General features: G+C 41.8%; 3 protein-coding genes across 3 annotated transcripts in view; 1 reads left to right on the plus strand and 2 right to left on the minus strand.

Annotated features, from left to right (window-relative positions):
• The window catches only part of DKC1 (dyskerin pseudouridine synthase 1), a 129,190-nt gene that overhangs the window by 58,309 nt on the left and 51,878 nt on the right, over nucleotides 1-19,003 (plus strand). The window lies entirely within an intron of this gene.
• On the minus strand, nucleotides 9,536-12,827 carry SMIM9 (small integral membrane protein 9). The gene is made up of 3 exons (XM_012930845.2): nucleotides 12,359-12,827; nucleotides 10,740-11,101; nucleotides 9,536-9,669 (listed from the first exon to the last, which is right to left on the minus strand). The coding sequence occupies exons 2-3, from the start codon at nucleotides 10,891-10,893 to the stop codon at nucleotides 9,536-9,538; spliced, it is 288 nt and encodes a 95-aa protein (XP_012786299.1). The 5' UTR covers nucleotides 10,894-11,101; nucleotides 12,359-12,827.
• Nucleotides 16,055-19,003, minus strand: part of F8 (coagulation factor VIII) — a 113,228-nt gene continuing 110,279 nt past the window's right edge. The window contains exon 27 of the mRNA XM_058659188.1: nucleotides 16,055-16,587. Coding sequence (XP_058515171.1) covers nucleotides 16,435-16,587 — 153 coding nt within the window. The 3' untranslated portion in view covers nucleotides 16,055-16,434. The remainder of the gene's footprint in view (nucleotides 16,588-19,003) is intronic.

Raw genomic sequence — 19,003 nt, forward strand, 5'->3', positions numbered from 1 at the left:
TAAGCAATAAGCAAAATTATTAGCTAGAAAAATGGGTGAAATTCATTAATAGGAATTTCATAGCAGACATGATCTATCAATATATGAAAAGATATTCACTCTCATCAGTTATTGGAGAAATAAAAATTAGAAAAACAATTTCTCATTCACTGCATTGACAAAACATCTAAAGATTCATGGTTTTTGCACGCTATTATGGATGTGGCATTATAGCATGGTGTGTTCCTTAGAGAAACTTGCAAATGTGCATTATGAGAAACTTGCAAACATACTTATGCAATCATTGCTTAGAACAGAAAAACCCCAGAAACAATACAAATGTCCTACATGATAGGGCATTTTGCAGAAGGAATGAACACCAACATGGACAAGTCTCTAAAAATAATGAGTAAAAAGAAAATCTCAGAAGATGGTTGAGATTTTGTAACATTTTAATGCAGAAAAGGTTATCGTGTTAGAAGACAGGATAAGAATTACTTTGGACTGGTGATGTTGGAGGACAGAAGAGGAATACAAATGTATTCACTCCAGTTATTCTTAGAGCTGTATACTTAATATCTGTGCTCCTTTCTGCATGTGTGCTATAATTCAAGGCTTTACAAATTCTAGGGCAGTGAGGAAGGGACATTTCAAGAAACTAAACAGAAACAGGTAAAAATTTTAAAAATGTACTGCCAACCACAAATGACAGTAAATAAATAAGTAAACAAATAAATAAATAGGGCCCGGCATGGAGGCCTAGCGGCTAAAGTCCTCACCTTGAACGCACCGGGATCCCACATGGGCTCCAGTTTCTAATCCCAGCAGCTCCACTTCCCATCCAGCTCCCTTCCTGTGGCCTGGGAAAGCAGTCGAGGACGGCCCAAAGCCTTGGGACCCTGCACCTGTGTGGGAGACCTGGAAGAAGTCCCTGGCTCCTGGGCACAAGTGTTTTGGTCTCCCACATGGGAGACCCGAAGAAACTCCTGGCTTCTGGCTCCAGGCTTTGACCTAGGTGCATTCTGGCCATTGTGGCCATCTGGGTAGTGAACCAGCAGATGGAAGGTCTCTGTCTGTCTCATCCTCCTCTTTCTGTAACTTGTCCTTTCAAATAAATAAATAAATAATCTTTTAAAGAAAGAACTTCAATATTATCTTGGATTTTAATCTAACCATTCTACATTCAGCAGTTTATATAAAGGAGTTACTTGGTCTAGAATATTAAAGACTACCAAGGCTTGTGCTATGTTGATTGAGTTGCTTCTGATATCCAAAATCAAATGTCCACAGAAAATAAACCTGCTCTATTTTGTTATCACTTAATATCTTGCCTCTGAAGCTGTCATTTGTTGGTTAGTAACAGAGAGTATAAGTAAATATCATTCTCACTTACAGTTTAGCATAAACTGATAAATAGTGCTCATTAAGGGCTCGGTGCGGTGGCCTCGGGGCTAAAAGTCCTTGCCTTGTACATGCCAAGATCCCATTTGGGTACCGGTTCTAGTCCCTGCCTGTGGCCTGGGAAAGCAGTGGAGGACGGCCCAAAGCCTTGGGACCCTGCACGCATGTGGGAGACCCAGAAGAAGCTCCTGGCTCCTGGGTTCCAATCAGCTCAGCTATTGCCTTTGCGGCCACTTGAGCAGTCAATCAGTAGATGGAAGATCTTTCTCTCTGTGTCTCTTCTCTGCGTATCTGACTTTGCAATAACAATAAAAGTCACAAGCAGGGAGCTGGATGGGAAGTGAAGCTGCCAGGATTAGAACCAGTGCCCATATGGGATCCCGGCGGCTTGTGCAAGGCGAGGACTTTAGCTGCTAGGCTACTGCACCAGGCCCCAAATCTGACTTTCTAATGAAAAATCTAGAAAAAAAAAAAAAGATTGCTAACCTGTCTGTGGCAAATGTGAGGTGGCATCCAGTGGTCTTCTCAGGGATGTCCTGCCGCCCTGTCCTGCCGTCAGCCTGTCGTCCTTTAGGTTTTTATAACACTGTCAGGTCCTTAAGCCTCTGTGGGGTAGTCCACCTGAAAGATCACTCCCAGGTTTGTATTTTCTGTTACCCCCAACTTTACTAATGTATAACTGGCAAATAAAACTGTGAAATTATGACAAGTCAGTTAACACATTCATTACCACTGTCCATGTCACAGAGCAGGAAGAACGGCAGCATCCAGTCTATGATCAAATCCCAATGTTTCTGGAGTCAGATTCTTCCTACACTTTCGCTTCTCCTTTGCTCTGGACTCCCTATGTCTGTCGTGACTCCTCCATGTTTATCAATGTGGTAGCTACAGTGCCGTTTAAAACAAAATGCACTCTGTTTTCATTTACTCCATGCAAGAAGAGTGGATAGTAGTGCCTGTTTCACTGTGTTTGTGGATTGAATGATTTTAAACTCACAACAGTAAAAGGAAATGAATAATTTTTAAAGCTATCACTTGCATTACATTGATAACTGTGAATAGAGACACTGCTGAGTATATGAGGCGGTGGTTAAGTGACTTGTATCACATCCACTGAAAACATCAGCATGAGAAATTTTCCATACTATCTCCTTCCCTTGAGAGCCACACTAGCCCATGACAAGGCTCTTGCTTGGGGGAATCCCAGAGCCTATGAAACTGTGTCACATAATGCAATGTAATTAATAATCATAAAAAAAGGTTCTTAGGAGTTCTGAGCACAAAAAGCAGATTGAATGTGTTTAATCCAGTATCTCTCAAATGTAAACTGCAGATTCATCTTGTTTTATAAAATTTATTAAAACAGAACTATAATATCATAGAATTAAAAGAAAAAGATTGAAAGGAAATATCCCAAACTGTTAACTATTCTTATTTCTGGATGGTGGGTTTACGGATATTTTTTGTCTCTATTTTTTGTTGTGACAAGTTTTTTTTACAGTAGAATATGTATCACTTTTATAGCCAAAGTAGTAATAAGGATATCCACTTTTTCAATTGCATCCTTTAAAGGAGAAAAAGAAGGCAGGAATGGGCACCGGCCTATGGTTAGCACACAGGTTAAGACACGCACATCCTACACTGTGTACTCAGTCGGTCCCTGCCCCCACATGAGTCCCTGTGCCTTGGTCCAGCTCTGGCTGTTGTTGAGGGCATTTGAGAAGTACGAACCAGAAATGAAATCCATCTTGGTCTCTCTCTGTGTTTCCTCCAAACAAAGAAATAAATATCATTAAAGAGAAAATGAAATAATTTATGGTGGGAAACAACTTTATTTTCACAGACGACTGCTTCCTCATTTTAAGCAAAAAGCACACACATTCTCCACTATCTTGAAAACCAGCACACCAAACATCATGCTTGCCTTACTCAACCTTCTAGTTCTTCATTGGACTGGTTCACCTACAAGGAAACTGGGGGAAAAGGAAAGAAAAAATAGTGAATGTTAAACTGAGTTTAAATTCCTATATACTTTATTGGTCTTCGTGGTGTTACTATAGCTACTATTACAGGTAATAACTTGTTTTCAAGATCACAGTTTACTTTTCTCTTAACATGGACCGAGAGACAAATGCTCTGTTGCCTTGAAGAAGAGTGAAAATGTGCTTCTAGTTCAGCTGGGGCTGCAGGGAGTGGCAGAAGTGTGAAAGATAATTTTTTTTCTTGTGTTTATAAAGTGTCCTTTATTTCTGCAACATTTACAAAATTGTAATTTTAGCTATACTTTTCTGTGGGATTATTTTCATTCTCTTCATCAAATAAACTTTCTCTAACTTTCCCCTCTGATTCTTTCCTCAGTTTCCTACTACTTGATTTATCTGTCTGTTTCTCCGTATCTTCCTTTTCCATCATCTATTTGTTTCTTCGCCTTTGTACTTATTTTTGTGAAAACTTTACTTTTTGTCTTGCGTTTTATTGAACTTTCATCTACCTTTCATTTTCTTGTTTTGTCTTACTGTATCTTGCCTGCTTTCTTGTATTTATTCTTTTTTTTAAGATTTATTTTTTATTTTTATCACAAAGTCAGATGTACACAGAGGAGGAGAGACAGAGAGGAAGATCTTCCATCCGATGATTCACTCCCCAAGTGACCACAACGGCCGGAGCTGTGCCGATTCAAAGCCTGGAGCCAGGAACTTCCTCCAGGTCTCCCATGTGGGTGCAGGGTCCCAAGGCTTTGGGCCGTCCTCCACTACTTTCCCAGGCCACAAGCAGGGAGCTGGATGGGAAGTGGGGCTATTGGGATTAGAACTGGTGCCCACATGGGATCCCGGTGAGTACGAGGCGAGGGTTTTAGCCGCTAGGCCATGCCACCAGGCCCATGACATCTATTTTTAAGTGATTATCAGTACACTAAATAATAATGTAATAAGGTCTTGAGTTCTATCAGGTAATTTTAAGAAGCAAAAAGCAGACTAAACAACTGTGCAAGTCACTCTTCAAAGAATTATGTTTTTCCCTGTTAGATCTAAGAAATAAAAAAATCAACACTGATATATATATGTGTGTGTGTGTGTGTGTTGCTTACACGAAAAGACACAGCATATACTTACTTTGGCCCCAAGAAGTGGAAAGTAAAAAAGATGAAATCTTTGGATCAGTTTTAAGTCTGTACAAAGAGGCTAACAACTGAAGATCTCTCCTATGTCACAACTCAGAAATAATTGAATGCCTTGGCATGAGAGCAAAGTGTGAACTTTGTTGAAGTTTCGTATACTACAAGAGCATCTAAAACGCCTGTTCATGGAACAAGTGCCGCCCTCACTGAGGTGGTGACTTTCATGGCTTTCTGGCTGGATGTCACAAAAAAGGCCAGGAGTTTGGTTTGCAGGATGGCTATCTTCTCCTAGGTCTTCGCCTTTGCCACCTTATCTCTCTGCAGGCTGTGCTGCTGCTCTGGCTTGCATCCCCTGCGACTGACTGACCCCGACCTTTGCATCGTGGTTGTTTGATCAGATCTGTGAAAAAGGCGTCACTGACATTCCTTGTTGGCAAATCCTCCCTTGGCGCCTCCACCCTGACTTCTGTGGCAGGGTGTCTCACTTTGCTCACTGTCCCCAGCTGCATGGAAATCCTTCAACCTGTGACAGGAATAGAGATTTGTCCCATTGTCCTGCAACAGCATCAATTCTTTCTGAAACATTTACAGCAGAGCGGCATAGGGAAGTACCAGTAGTTGAGCCTCACAAAATCTGCATGATTGAGATGTGTCAATTACTAGTGAGTAGGTTTAGTCTTTATTTCTTCCCAGCCACTTGACAGTAGCAACTGACCATATCTTCATAGAAGAGAAGCCAAAATTGCAAATTCTTCTAATGCAATTGTCTTGCTAACAATGACTTAAAGGATATAGAATCAGATACATGTGGATTCCAGTCTGGCTTCTTTGGTTGGTTATTAAGTATACTAGTCAGGGTAACACTCAGCGGGTTTATCAAACATTCTTGAGATCTTAGTTGTTTAACACAATAAAATTTCATCTCTGATGCAGGACTCATTTCTACTAAATGATTCTGGGATCCCAGCTCCTCTATCATGTGATTCCACCACTATCTTTTTTCTCTTTTTAAAGATTATTCACTTGAAAGACAGAGCAACAGAGAGAGACCAGAGAAAGCTATTTCATCCACTGGTTCACTCCTTAAAAGGCCACAACAGAATCCAGAAGCCAGGAATTTCATCCTGTTCTCCCATGTAGGTGACAGGGGCCGAAGAACCTTGGCCAGCTTCTGCTGTTTTCCAGGAAGCATTAATAGAGGACTGGATGTTGGCGGAGCAGCCAGGATTTAAAAAGTGTTCTGACATGGCAGCACAATTGGTGGTTTAACCCACCATCTTGTAGACTTTCATTCTAATCCATGTATGTATGAATGACCAACTGCCTAGACAGCTGTTAAGAGATGACAGGGTCTGGAACAGTGCGAGTTGACTTTTGTTCATATTTTCCTGATCAAATCTCAGTCCCATGGTCCCAGTCTACGAGGAGGCTGAGAAATGAGATGCTCCTCTGTGAACACAGCCACCCACACTGCTCATGACTAAAGGCGTTGTTTTTCTAGTTTTTGTGGGTGCTGTAGGCAAGAGCCTTTTAGTTGTTAGAAAAAATACAAGCAGACTCTGCCACAGTCTGTCTCTCTGCTTACAAAAGTCCTTTCCTGAAGATTCAATCCCTCTCAGCACCGTGTCCCAAAGTCCAGAGGACCTGGGTGATGTTTGTTTCTGTACTTGATCAAATGACCGATGAACTAAGGCGAGTTATCTTCTGAGCTCCACGCCCTAGATCAACGATACAGCAGGAAGAAGATAATCACCACAAATCACCCCATTTGGAAAGAGGAAGACTTGGAGACAGAGTAGACATTCTCTGTCAGTATCTTGCGGTCCTGCTGGGCAGAAGGGGGTTGGGCTCAGTTCTTGCCTTTCAGAAGAGCTCCCTGGCCTGTTGGCCATCAGGGAGGCTCTTCTGCTTCCTTATTCTCTAGGGCTACAAGTGAAGCAAATGTTGGGGAGCATACCTTCCTAACACCCTGGAAAGCTGCTGTTCTTGTCATAGAAGGGCAGAGATCTAAGAACAGCATTGTTTACACTTGAGTTCCTCCTTGTCGTTTCTTGGACAATAAGTGTCTCTAAAGAGCTGAGTTGGGAGTGTGTAGTTTAGTGGTTAAGGTACTGGTTAACACATCCATGTTCAGTATTACACTACCTGGGTTCAATTCCTGGCTCCAGTTCTTCTTCTTTTTTTTTTTTTTAACATTGATTTATTGGACAATCAGAGTTACAGAGACAGAGAGAGGGAGAGAGAGAGCAGAGAAAGATATGGAGAAAGGTTTCCATCCACGGGTTCACTCCCCAAATGACTAGAACAGCCAGAGCTGGGCCAGGCTGAAATCACAAAGCATGACCTTCATTTGGGTCTCCTATGCGGGTGCAAGGGCCCGAGCACTTGGGCCATCTTCTCCTGCTTTTCTCAGACCATAAACATGGAGCTGGATCAGAAGTGGAGCAACCACGACTGAACTGCTGCCCATATGGAATGCCAGTATCACAGGCAGGAGCTTAACGTACTACACCACAACACAAACCCCCTGGATCCAGCTTTTGACTCAACCTTCCTAGCAATGCAAACCCTATAAGGCAGCAGCAATGGCCCAAGTGATTGGGCCATGTTACCCATGTGAGAGACCTAAACGGGGTTTCTTGGTTCCAGCTTCAGTCTGATGCACGTGAGTGCGGCTGTTGTGCGTATCTGGGTAGTGAATCAGGAGACTGAGAGTGTTTCTTTTTCTCATTCTCTGTTTCTCTGTCTCTCTCCTATCTCCTCTGTATCTCTGTCTAAATAAACACTGAAAATAAGCTTACCTGCCTCCTACCATATCTGCTTCCAATCATTAGTTCTGTGTTGTTTTTGATCTTGCTATCATTTTGAGGTTATCAAAAACCCAAAGCTGATGTTTGCCCCAGCCACAGGGGAGTTAGAAGTGGCTTGGATTTTTGAACCCTGAGAAAGCCTGCATTTCTTTTCAAAATTTTAGAAATCTAAAGCCAGAGTTAGAAGCTCGAGCCCTCAAAGCCAGGCACTCTGTAATGTGCAGGTGCTCCAGGTAGTGTTTTAACTACTGCACCAAACGCCCTTCCCCAAACCCCAGGTTTCTACTCTCTACTTCCTGTTATCTATTCTTGCAACTTGGCCAACAAATCCTTTACCTCATCTTGTCCCTCTGACTTTGACTCTGACCCAACTAACTTGTGATTGTCTTACTTCTCTGTCACCACAACAACCAGCAGAGATGTGCAAGTAGTTGTCTGTTGGGAGATTAGTTAAATTTGATCTAACAAAATTTAATTGTTTTTTTTCCTTGGAAATCTCATTGTCTTAGAATGATAATTATTCTGCCAATGTTTCAGGCAATTGAGAATGGCGAATGATACACCATATGTAGTTCCTGAGCCAAAGGGAAGGGAAATTAGTATTTAATAGAATAAGAGAAAGAAATGATGAGTTGCAAGTACTGGTTTGAATATCCCCTGTCAGTCTTTGGTAATAGATGGGTTGGAGGAGAATAAAGAGAGAGGGAGCTATTTAAAAGGAGACCACACACCTTTTGAATTTTGCTCCCCAGAATCATCTTTCTTTTTCTTTTTTTTTTTTCCGATTTGATAGCAGGTTTATAAGGGATTTATATATATATATATTTTTTAAATTATTTTTAATAATCTTACTTAGTTTATTAGGGTACAAAGGGTCAAGGGCTACAGGGTGAAAGTGGGTAATACCATTGTTTCCACACTAATATTATCATTTTTCCCTGTATCTGGGGTCAGGGGAGAAACAAAGGGAAAAGCCCCACCCAACCTCCCACCCACCCTAGATCCCCAACGGGAGGCGCACTCTGAGGGTCCTGCTCAAACAGTTTTGATAGTTCATCAGTTCTGGATTGCTGCCAGTGTCTCAGTTCCAATCGCAATGAAACCTATTCAGAGTCCACTGGCTGACATCATCTCTTCATGGTTGGGGTTCTAAGATCAGCAGTTCAGTTGGAGGGATCTCTCTCCAAAGAAACTTCATCGGAGATGATCCCAGGCCTGATTCTTGCGTGAGTTTGCTAGTACAGAGTCCGACACCGTCCGTCACACCAATCAGCTTGTGCTCATGCTGGTCATTGGGATTGCTGGGTCCGTTCTGTTTCCAGCCCTGGCTTCCTCATGAACCAACGGGTGTTGTAGTCCAGTTCGATCCTGCCCACTTCATACTCGGTCCTCACGCAAACCGGTTGGAGCTGCAGCCTGGTTGGGGCGACGCCCCATAACCCCCACCAGTTCTGCCCCCTACCCTGGTTCCCATGCTTGCCAGTACGCACTGCAGGCTTGTCCAGTCTGTCCCACATCCTGTTTAGCTCTCGCACGTGTCAATGGGCATTGAAGCCCAGCTCAACCCAACCAACCTACTATCCAGCCCATACACCTACTGGCAGGTGCCCTTCTGTCCAGCCACCCCTGCCCCTGTCCTGGTGTTCATGCTGTCCAGTGAGAGTGGTAGCCCCGAGGGAGGTGCCCACTATTTCCCTTCTAGGCCACACCCACTCCCAGATTATGCACTCTCCAGGTGGTTCTGGCATTTGACTTGACAGAATTAGCTCCCAGTGCCAGCCTCTGCCAGCTAATGCTGCAGCTAAGCCCAAACAACCCTCACCCACTCTAGTTTTTGCTTGCACCAGTCGGAACAGTCAGCCCACTGTGGCCTTTCCCTTATCTGGCCCACATGCGGCCCACAGGTGTAACAACCCTGCCTAGTCTGATCTGCCCCCATCCCGACTCACGCTTTCCAATGGAAGTAGTTGTCCAGCAGGGGAGCCCACATTCCTCTGTCGGCTTTGCCTCCTCCCCCTGACTATCACCTGTGCTGTTTGGGCGCTGCAACCACATCTGGTACTGCTCACCTCACCTTGGCATTCCTTATGTGTACTAGTATGTGTCGCAACCGAACCTGGCTCGACCAGAATCACCTTTCTTAAAACTTCTCTTGCTTACAAATGTGCAGATTGGTGTTTCTGCCCCCACCCCCTTCACATTCCCTCTCTCTTCTTCCCACAGTAGCTTACGTGAGGCAGCAGAGGATTCCCATTAGTGTTGAGGTGATAAAAAATGCAAAAATGGCTGCTGGAGGTAGGGAGCTCTTGATGAGATCACACAGATAATTCCTGAAGTTGCTAAGCCAGGACCTGTGCTTTCCTGCAGTAAGAGCATAGACATTCATTGAGGAGTCGTCTAGGAAGCAATGGGTTGTGATTTAAAGCCACATTCAAATTCAGATCCTTGCCCCAGATATCATGTTCTTATAGTTCTCAAAACTATGCCCTCTTTGCAGTGTTGCCTCTAAGATGGTCAAAGGCTTTATATTTTTGAAAAATATGTCTTCAGGTGGATATTGGTTCTGTTTCCTTGTGAGTTAAATAGGAAAACTAGTGTCTGCCCCATACACCTTATGGATTGTTTTGAGCATATGAGGTATTTGTAAAGGAGGATTTTACCCTTTAGGAGGTGAAGGAGGAGAAGGTACTATGATTTGACTCCAAGAAAAAAGGAGCTTTGAGAGATTTACCGTTCATCAGTGAAACACTTTCCAGAGCTAGAGCTCTCAAAAGAAGCTCCCAAGCAGCTTTGATCATCCCCTCGCATGCACTGGCCAAGATGGCCTTGTCCAACCTTGCACTGCCTAAGTTTGATACCCAGCTTCAACTTCTGGTCCCAGCTCCCTGTCAGTAGAGACCCTAGGAGGTAGGAATGATGGCTCAGCTTGGCCCAACTTCTCATAGGCATTTGGGGGAGTGAATCAGCAGATGGAAGATCTCTCTTTACTAGTTTCTCTGTGTGTCTGCCTTTCAAACAAATATTTTAAAAATTTGCCCCCTTGTTCTCAGAGCATTTCTCACACTCTGTGGAAGAATGGCATCTATGACTTTGTCTGCCTCTGAGATGCTTGATAAGGCACTTGCTCAACTCCTAACCTATGTGCTTCAACAAAGGGCTTGCTGCATCTAGTAGCTTGTTGAACCAAACCAAAACAAATCACTTTACCAAAGCATTTCAAAAAAGTTCTTGGAAAATGGAAATTAAAACTGAGTTCAATTCGGTGCAAGAAATTTTAAGACTCAATTCACATCAACAATATAAATTCTCCATGAACTGTTGGAGGTACTTTCACACTTTGCTTTTTTGTGAACATTATTTTTCAACATGAAATGACTTTTTCCTGACCTGAGGCAGGAATCTTATCTCTTTCATTCTAACAGCAAACATACCCCTTGATCGTGGTTTCCACCCTGTTTTCCATCTCATTTTTTCTTGTATTCCAAAGGCAGATAAAGGTGAAGTAGGGGAAGCCACTGTCTCCACCAAGAGGCAAGTCAAAGAGCACAGCAGAAATCCAACGCTCAGTAGCTTCTGGGCTTCCATGGACTCCCGCCTTCGCTGTGGCTGGCTCTGCCAAGGAGAGATTTCTTTGTCCTTTGCTCTTTCCACAGAAATTCAGTATGAAAAGTTAGAAAGCGGTGGTTTAGCTTTCATTGCCAAAACTCCTTACTTATCACACATGCAAGGATAATTCACTGACTTACATGAATGAATCCCGACCGTGATCAGTTTCCAAAGCAGAATGTATTCCCTTTCCAAAAAGCAAAACAAAGCTAATCATTACCTTACATTCTTGCCTACATTTTTTTTGCCCAACTAACTTAGTACAAACTCTTTTTGCTCTTCGAGCCAAGACCAGTGACATCATCTTCATTTCTTTGACTCCTACACCTCACTGATCAAGAAAACAAATTCATTGAATTTTATTTGCAGATGTGTCTAAAATCTTGACACTTTAGTCCACCCCCGGGGCTACCTACCACCATCTCTGTCTCCCTGCTTCTATTCTTGCCTCCACTGAACAACCCACATATTTTGTCCAAGCTACTTCTCTGCTATTAGTCTTCTTATGCTCACTCCAACTCAGCTCCGTTTCCCGTGGAACAAGTGAAGCATGTCCTCCCCACGCAGCTTTTCCACTCGCTAGCTACTCTCCAGGAAATGCTTACCTTCTTCAGATGCTACGATAACTTCAACGAGGATTTTCTTGAGGTCACTTTCATTAAAATCCTATCACTTTCCAAAAAACTTCCTAATCATCTTACTTACTTGATCTTTCTCCATAAACATCATCAACATTCAGTATTATATACAGTTTAACTGTTTCTTTTGTGTCAAACCTTTCCTGATTATAATGTAAGCTCCATAAGCGCAGAAATTTTTATTTTATTTATTCACTGCTGAACAATATTCAGCACTAGGGCATTAAAGCAGTCAGTAAATATTTTTCTAGTAATTGGGTGGTGAATTTCAGAAGACGTTCATTACATGACTCATCAGTCATCCCCACGCCTTTTTTTTTTTAAATTTATGAAACCCACATACAGAAGCTGGAAAAATTAAACTCTTACTTTCCCAGCCAGCCTTGCAGCTAGGAGTAGCTATGTGACATAACTTCAGACAATGAAACATAATGGAATGGGGTAGATGCTCTGGGAAAGGTTTTCGCTACCTTGAGGAAAGAGTATCATTTGGCCTTTGGGCTGCTTTGAACGGTCTAAAGAGTGTTGCCTGAAATTGTTGCAGTCATCTTGTGACAATGAAGTGATGGCCATGAGGAAAAGTTCAACGAAATGACCTGATTCAAGGAATGATTCTGATTCTAACAATTTCAAGTCAATAAAATGACACCCATGTCTGTTTTCTTCTAGACTGCTTATTATAAAAAAGTGCTTCCATTTAAGACATTGTAACTTGGGTTTTCTATTATCTAATATAGTTATTAACATACACTCACTTATGGTTTCATGAGTCTAAAGAAATCTATGTCTGTTAGAAAGCCACTTACCTGAAAATTGACTTAGCACCAGGTATCCAAAGAAACAGGCATATTAGACATTAATCTTGAGAACAGAGCAGTCTTCAACAGAAGCTGACCTGCATCTTGCTTTTTGGTCTTCCAAGTTCCAAACAGAACACTACTTCTTATGATATCATCTGCTGCATTTGATTCTTTGCAGTGTCTCTGATAGCTGAGTGTGCAAACATCTTCTCATGTTTATGCATAGACATCTGTATTGCTATCAAAATCCATCCTCACAAGTTGTATCCTCTTATACTTGAAGAATTCTAAGAAAAATTTTATTTTTCACATATATACTACATATTATAAAATAGTGTATATTTTTACACACTGAAACATTGATAAAGGTGGTTTTCCGTATCCACACAGCAAAGATTATGTAATATGATGAAATGGTTGTTCATTTGTATGCAGTAAAGTGAAACAAAGCAAGAAACTGAGCAAAAAATTCCTAGTCTTTTTGTAGCTTAATCTCAGAGAACATCCTTCAGTATTGTCATATTCTATGCATTAGAGATGCCTTCCTAGTTGCATCTGACACAGGACAGAAATGACACAAGAACATGAACATCAGAAAGATACCTATATCTCACGTATTCTGTAGTCATCATTTCATGGGCGGCTGGGTTGAGTTTATACCTTTGCCACTGTGAGTTGAACTGCAGTAAACATGGGACTGCAGCTATCTCTTTTACATGTTGTTTTCACTTCTTTTTGATGTATTCCCAAGAATGGTACAGCTGGGTCAAACACCTTTAAATTATATTTTTGATAGAAAATTATTTTCTTCACTTCAAGTTTCAAACTATATTTGTTGTAGCAGATTGATTTTGCTTGGCAATATCCGGATAATTACTGGTTATGTTTTCATAATTAATTAGCATTATAAGATCATATACCTTTTTGGAGTTAGCAATGATATTATGTGTTTTCACATATGATTATGCTAGCAAACAATATACAATCCCATTCTTCCACAGTATCTTCCACAGTATATATGGATCCCAGGTAATGTACTGCTTGATTTGAACATTTAAGTTTGATATTACTGTTATTACCTCATTTTTAAAAAAGATTTATTTTGGGCCCGGCGGCGTGGCCTAGCGGCTAAAGTCCTCGCCTTGAACGCCCTGGGATCCCATACGGGCACTGGTTCTAATCCCGGCAGCTCCACTTCCCATCCAGCTCCCTGCTTGTGGCCTGGGAAAGCAGTCGAGGACGGCCCAAAGCTTTGGGACCCTGCACCCGCGTGGGAGACCCGGAAGGGGTTCCAGGTTCCCGGCTTCAGATCGGCGCTCATCGGCCCGTTGCGGCTCACTTTGGGAGTGAATCATCGGACGGAAGATCTTCCTCTCTGTCTCTCCTCCTCTGTGTATATCTGGCTGTGTGTATAAAAAGTCAGATATACAGAGAGGAGAAGAGACAGAGAGGAAGATCTTCCATCCGATGATTCACTCCCCAAGTGACCGCAATGGCCAGAGCTGAGCCAATCCAAAGCCAGGAGTCAGAGCTTCTTCCATGACTCTCACATGGGTTCAGGGTCCCAAGGCTTTTGGCCGTCCCTGACTGCTTTCCCAGGCCACAAGCAGGGAGCTAGATGGGAAGTGGAGCTGCCGAGACACAGACTGGCACCCATATCGGGTCTGACACGTGGAAGGTGAGGATTTAGCTGCTGATTCACCATGCTGGGCCTGCAACTCCCCACTACTCCTCCAACCTCTCTCTACTTTGTGCTCTGCTCCCAGATAAAATGCCATTTTTCCTTTGACAAATTTTATTGCACCTCTCATAAATCATATCAGGTTTTACTCAGTTCAGTTTATTCTGTTATTCAGTGCCGCTGTTTTCAAAAATATTATTTTTATTTTAACTTATACTATGAAAACATAGTCCTTAAAGGCGTTTGTCTCTATGTATAAATATTTTATTTAACTAATTACTGAGGAAAGCAGCAGGAAAACAAAATAGTTGGTTCCAAGAGCATTTGGGAAACAGAATTAGAAAGCCAAACTAAGATTAAGTTAGACATAAAGTGGTTAACCTTTTACAAGAAAGCAAGCTTTATTGCCTTTATTGCTAATGCCTCTTCCAGGCTATAAAACAAAACTACTTATTGATTTCTGTGAGTTAACTGCTAACCATACACAACTCTGTAATTCTCCAAACCACTTGTCCCTGTATCAGTTGTACATCGTGTGCATATCATGACTGTCCCCAAAGGGGTCAGATCAAAGTCAAGAAAGATTATTAGAAAATGCTCCAAAATGGAAGAAAAGCTATCATCTTCTTGTTTTTCTCTTTTTCTAGGAACTCCTGTTTACCAACTGCCTTAGCTGTAAGTACTGCACGCTTCCTGTAACTGCTCTTTGGCTATCTTTTAAAAAACCTTATCCTAGTAGGAAATGATCTTCCACACAGCCCTAATGAAGTGGCAGGGGTGGAAGAAGTGGACCCTACACTACCTTATATGAGCGAGAGGCAAGGCAGGGCTTAGGCAGCTCAGCTAAGTACGTGGAGCTGCAGTTTCCAGTCATTCTACAAATCCCCCTGGTACATTTTTATTCCAATTTTTGAGCAGGAAGTTGGGTTTGAGAGAGTGTAAAAGGAGTGCTTACTTGCTTCTCACGGCGCAGACAGCCGTGGATTCCCCTTATTTTGTCTGGGAAGTATTAAAAATGAACCCTTTATAAACCTATTATAATCATTACTTTTTTTGAACATCAAAAATTTCAAGACAGCATTATTATTTTATTTGAAGTGGACTGATAATTCTATATTCCCATCACCCTATTTTATGTTGATTAAAATTAAGATAAAATGTATTTATATGCACATGTTTCTGGGAATACAATGATTTAATCAACACCTTTTAAAAATATTTATTTTTATTGGAAAGGCAGAGTTACAGAGACAAGGAGAGACAGAAAGACACACACAGAGAACTTCCATATGCTGCCTCACTCTGTACACGGCTGGAGCTGAGCCAATCTGAAACCAGGAGCCAGGAACTTCTTCTAGGTCTCACACGTGGGTGCAGGGTCCCAATCTTTGGGTTATTCTCCACTCTTTTTCAATTCATAAGGAGGGAGTTGGATGAAAAGTGTGGTGTAGGGGGAGGGCATATAGGGTGCTGGTGCTTGCATGTAGAGGATTAGCCTGTTGAGCTACTTCACTGGCCCCTTAATCAGTAACACTTTAATGGAACTCTTGCATTGTCTCTGTTTTGCAGACCATCAAAACAACTGAAATTTGATTTCAAAGCTGAGATAATATGAAAACATGTTTTCATCCATGCTGGACAAAGTTCATAAAGAAGTGAGAGTTTCATTTTAAGAGTATGGAGTCTATAGGTTGAACATTTGGCGCAATAGTTAAGGTACCACTTAGAACACTTTATGTCCAACAGCATGGTGCCTGGCTTCAAGCTTTGTCTTTGGTTAGTAACTCTAGCTTCCTGCAATACAGATCCTAGGAAGCAGGGTGGCTCTAGTACTGGGGTTTCTGCCACCCATGGGGGAGATCTAGATTGAGTTCTGGGCTCCTGGCTTCAGCCTGGCTCAGCCCTGGCTGTGATGGGCCTTTGGTGGAATGAACCAGCGGATGGAAGTTTTCTGTGTGTGTCTTTCTGTCTCTCTGCCTTTCAAATAAAATGAAAAAATTTTCTCAATATGAAAAACTCATTTCATGTACCTATTCTGTCAACTTCCAACACGTAACTTCTGCAACAGAGGAAGTGGTGTTTCTGTGAGACCTAATTTTTGAATGTGGCTTGAGCCTCACTTTTTTTTGCTTAGTCACATTGGAAAAAAACCTCAGCAGATGTGTAATAGTTCAGCTGCATGCAACACCCCCAGGAAACTACTTTAAGTGATTTCAGGCAATGTCTGCTAGGGTTGGACAGCTTAGACAAAGGGAAAGGATGATGCCATGGGCAGTGTGGAGAGGTAAATACCCTAAAAGCCAAGTACAAAAGCTACAAGGCAAGCCTGAGAACGACACTGGGCCTGGAGTTTGGAAACAATGTGGATCTGAGGAGGAGAAGCAAAGTAGAGCTAAGTGCCTCAGAGCTGCTGTGCTTCACAGCCAATGATCTCCAGTCTCAGAGCAATGTGGTGGACCCAGCTTTTTGGGTGAATTTTAAGGTAACGAGCCAGCAGAGGTGGGTCTAGAGAGTTCATCACAGGCATGAAGGAGTCTTGATTTCCCTTAAAAACCTGAAAAAGATAGCATTTGTTACTTGTCCAATAGGAAATACGCTGTTATACTAGCACTCCCACTGCCCCGTCCCCAACCAGGTCCCTGAAAACTTAACCCATCAGTCATTCATTCATGTTCCTGCCTCAATACGGTCCTCACCCCTCTTGACATCTAATACAGAGTCCACCAGAAAGTGTAAGCTCTTTTCTCACTCCCAGCTGTTTCCAGTAGTCTACAATCAGGAGGTGGAAGATGGCTCTAGGATTGGAAGCACCATGTTTGACTGCTGTGGAGCACTTTCTGTACTGACTCCTTACACCTGAAATATTCTTACCCACTCCCCCGAAATCTCTGTGAAATACAGCACTCTGTATATCGGGCTTTGCAGACACAGAAAATGGCAGTTACTACAAATACTCATATAAGCTACTATCCCATATATTAATAGGTGCTTCAGAATGAAAGCAAAAGTAACACATCAGAAAGTGTAATCTAATCGAGCTGGCTAACTTTGGCAGGAGAGATTGCATCAGGGAGAGAAGTAACCGGAAGAGAATCGAAGCTGCAAGGCATCTTGCCATGCTGAACTTGGCAGCTAAGCTCACCTGTGAACCCCAGTCAACGTCTGAGATAATGAAAGTCTGAATATCAAGAAGTGCCATTCAGGGCAACTCTGCAAGGTGGCATGATTGTTGTGATTCCCTGGTAACTGTGCAGTAGAAATCCCAGCCAAATACTAAGAACAAGCAAGAGTCTGGGATGAAGAAGACCAGCATGAACACGTGACGCCCTGTCATGATGGGTGCTGACAAATTCAGTATTTGATCACACTGATACTATGGAATATTCAGCTATCAGAACAAAAGAAGTTGAAGCCTTACTCTTTAGCTACATTTCTGGCCTGGATTCCCAACCTTGCCAACTTATCTGAATCACCTGGGAACCTTTTTAAAAATAGCAATGGGTGGCCTAGCTCCTCCTGTTCATGAGATGATGATTTCATTGGTCTACCCCTCTCCCCTAGATTCCCTTACGTAGCAACCAGAATTCTTCCCAAGATCTAAATCTGGTAATCCAATGAAAAGTTTCAGGTCATTTAGAATAAAACCTAACTACTTATTCTAGTCTCCAGGAAGCTAGAGTGAGCTTCTGGGCTTAAATTTGGGCCTTTATACTAACTCTTTCATAAGAATCACCTTTTGGGGCTGGCATTGTGGTAAGGCAGGTAAAGCCGCCATCTGATACCAGCATCCCATAGGGGTGCCAGGTTGAGTTTCAGCTGCTCTACTTCTGACCCAGCTCCCTGTTAATGTGCCTGGGAAGGCAGCAGAGGTCGGACCAAGTGCCTGGGCCCCCGTACTCATGTGGGGGACCAGGAGGAAGCTCCCTCCAGGCTCCTGGCTTCCAGCTTTGGTTTGGCCTATATTGTGGCCATTTGGGAAGTGAACCAGTGGATAGAAAATTTCTCTCCTCCTCCTCTCGCTTCTCTCTCTGTAATTCCACCTTTCAAATGAATCAACTAATTTTTTAATTTAAAAAAAGCACCTTTTGAGGGCATGCCTTCAATGCCCTAAGACCCTCCCATGAGGCCCCACGTTGTAAACATGGTGACTGGATTCTGTCTCCATCATCTTAGTACTGTCAAGTTATGCTTGAATTTAAAGGCCAACTCATGTTCAAATGACAGCAAGTATTTTCTAATTTGTCTGTTTATTAACTATTTCTGAGGTCCTTACTTTCAAATGTTAACTCCACAGCATCAGAGATCTTGGTCATTTTGTGTCTTCAACATACAAAATATTCTTATGTAACAAGGCAAATATGCTATCATCATTTGTTGAAGTAGTTTGTGTATTTGACAAGTGTTTTGAGAAACATTAACGTCTCTTCTCAGAGGTTTTTTTTTTAAACAAGTATTTATGGTATATTTGGAGGTTTGTATATATCTTTTGTGGACAATTTTTATTATTTTCCCTCAAGCTTTTATTTTGAAAAAAAATTATTAAAGAAATGGAAAGAATAATATATTGAATAGCCTTATATATTTTGTCTAGATTCACCAATTGTTAACATATTTTGTGTCCCTCTCAGATACACACAAACATGCACACTTTTTTCCCCTAAATTATTTAAAAGAAAATGATAAACATTATGTAATTTTACTGCTAGATACTTAAGCATACCAAACAGAGTATAAGGTCATCTTTCTACACAATATTATACTCAACAAATACAATATTAACACAATATTATATAATATTTAACATCATTTCAATCCTCAAAATAATATCACATAATATACATATATATCCAATCTGGAATCTCATAAAAGATTACACACTGCAGTTAGCTTTTAAGTTTCCCTTAATCTAAAATATACTCCTAATCGATTATCTTTTTTTCCCCTTCATGACACTGAGATTTTTAAATTAT

The sequence above is a fragment of the Ochotona princeps genome, chromosome X (assembly GCF_030435755.1).
Source record: "Ochotona princeps isolate mOchPri1 chromosome X, mOchPri1.hap1, whole genome shotgun sequence".
NCBI classification, from domain to species: domain Eukaryota; kingdom Metazoa; phylum Chordata; class Mammalia; order Lagomorpha; family Ochotonidae; genus Ochotona; species Ochotona princeps.

Bases quoted from the DNA above. Each gene is read 5' to 3' on its own strand.
- SMIM9 (XM_012930845.2), bottom strand. From the start codon at position 10,893: ATGGAAGCCCAGAAGCTACTGAGCGTTGGATTTCTGCTGTGCTCTTTG. The intron at 9,670-10,739 runs GTATGTTTGCTG...CTCTTACTGCAG, and splicing joins GTGGAAACCACGATCAAGGG to GAAAGCACAGGTCCTGGCTT.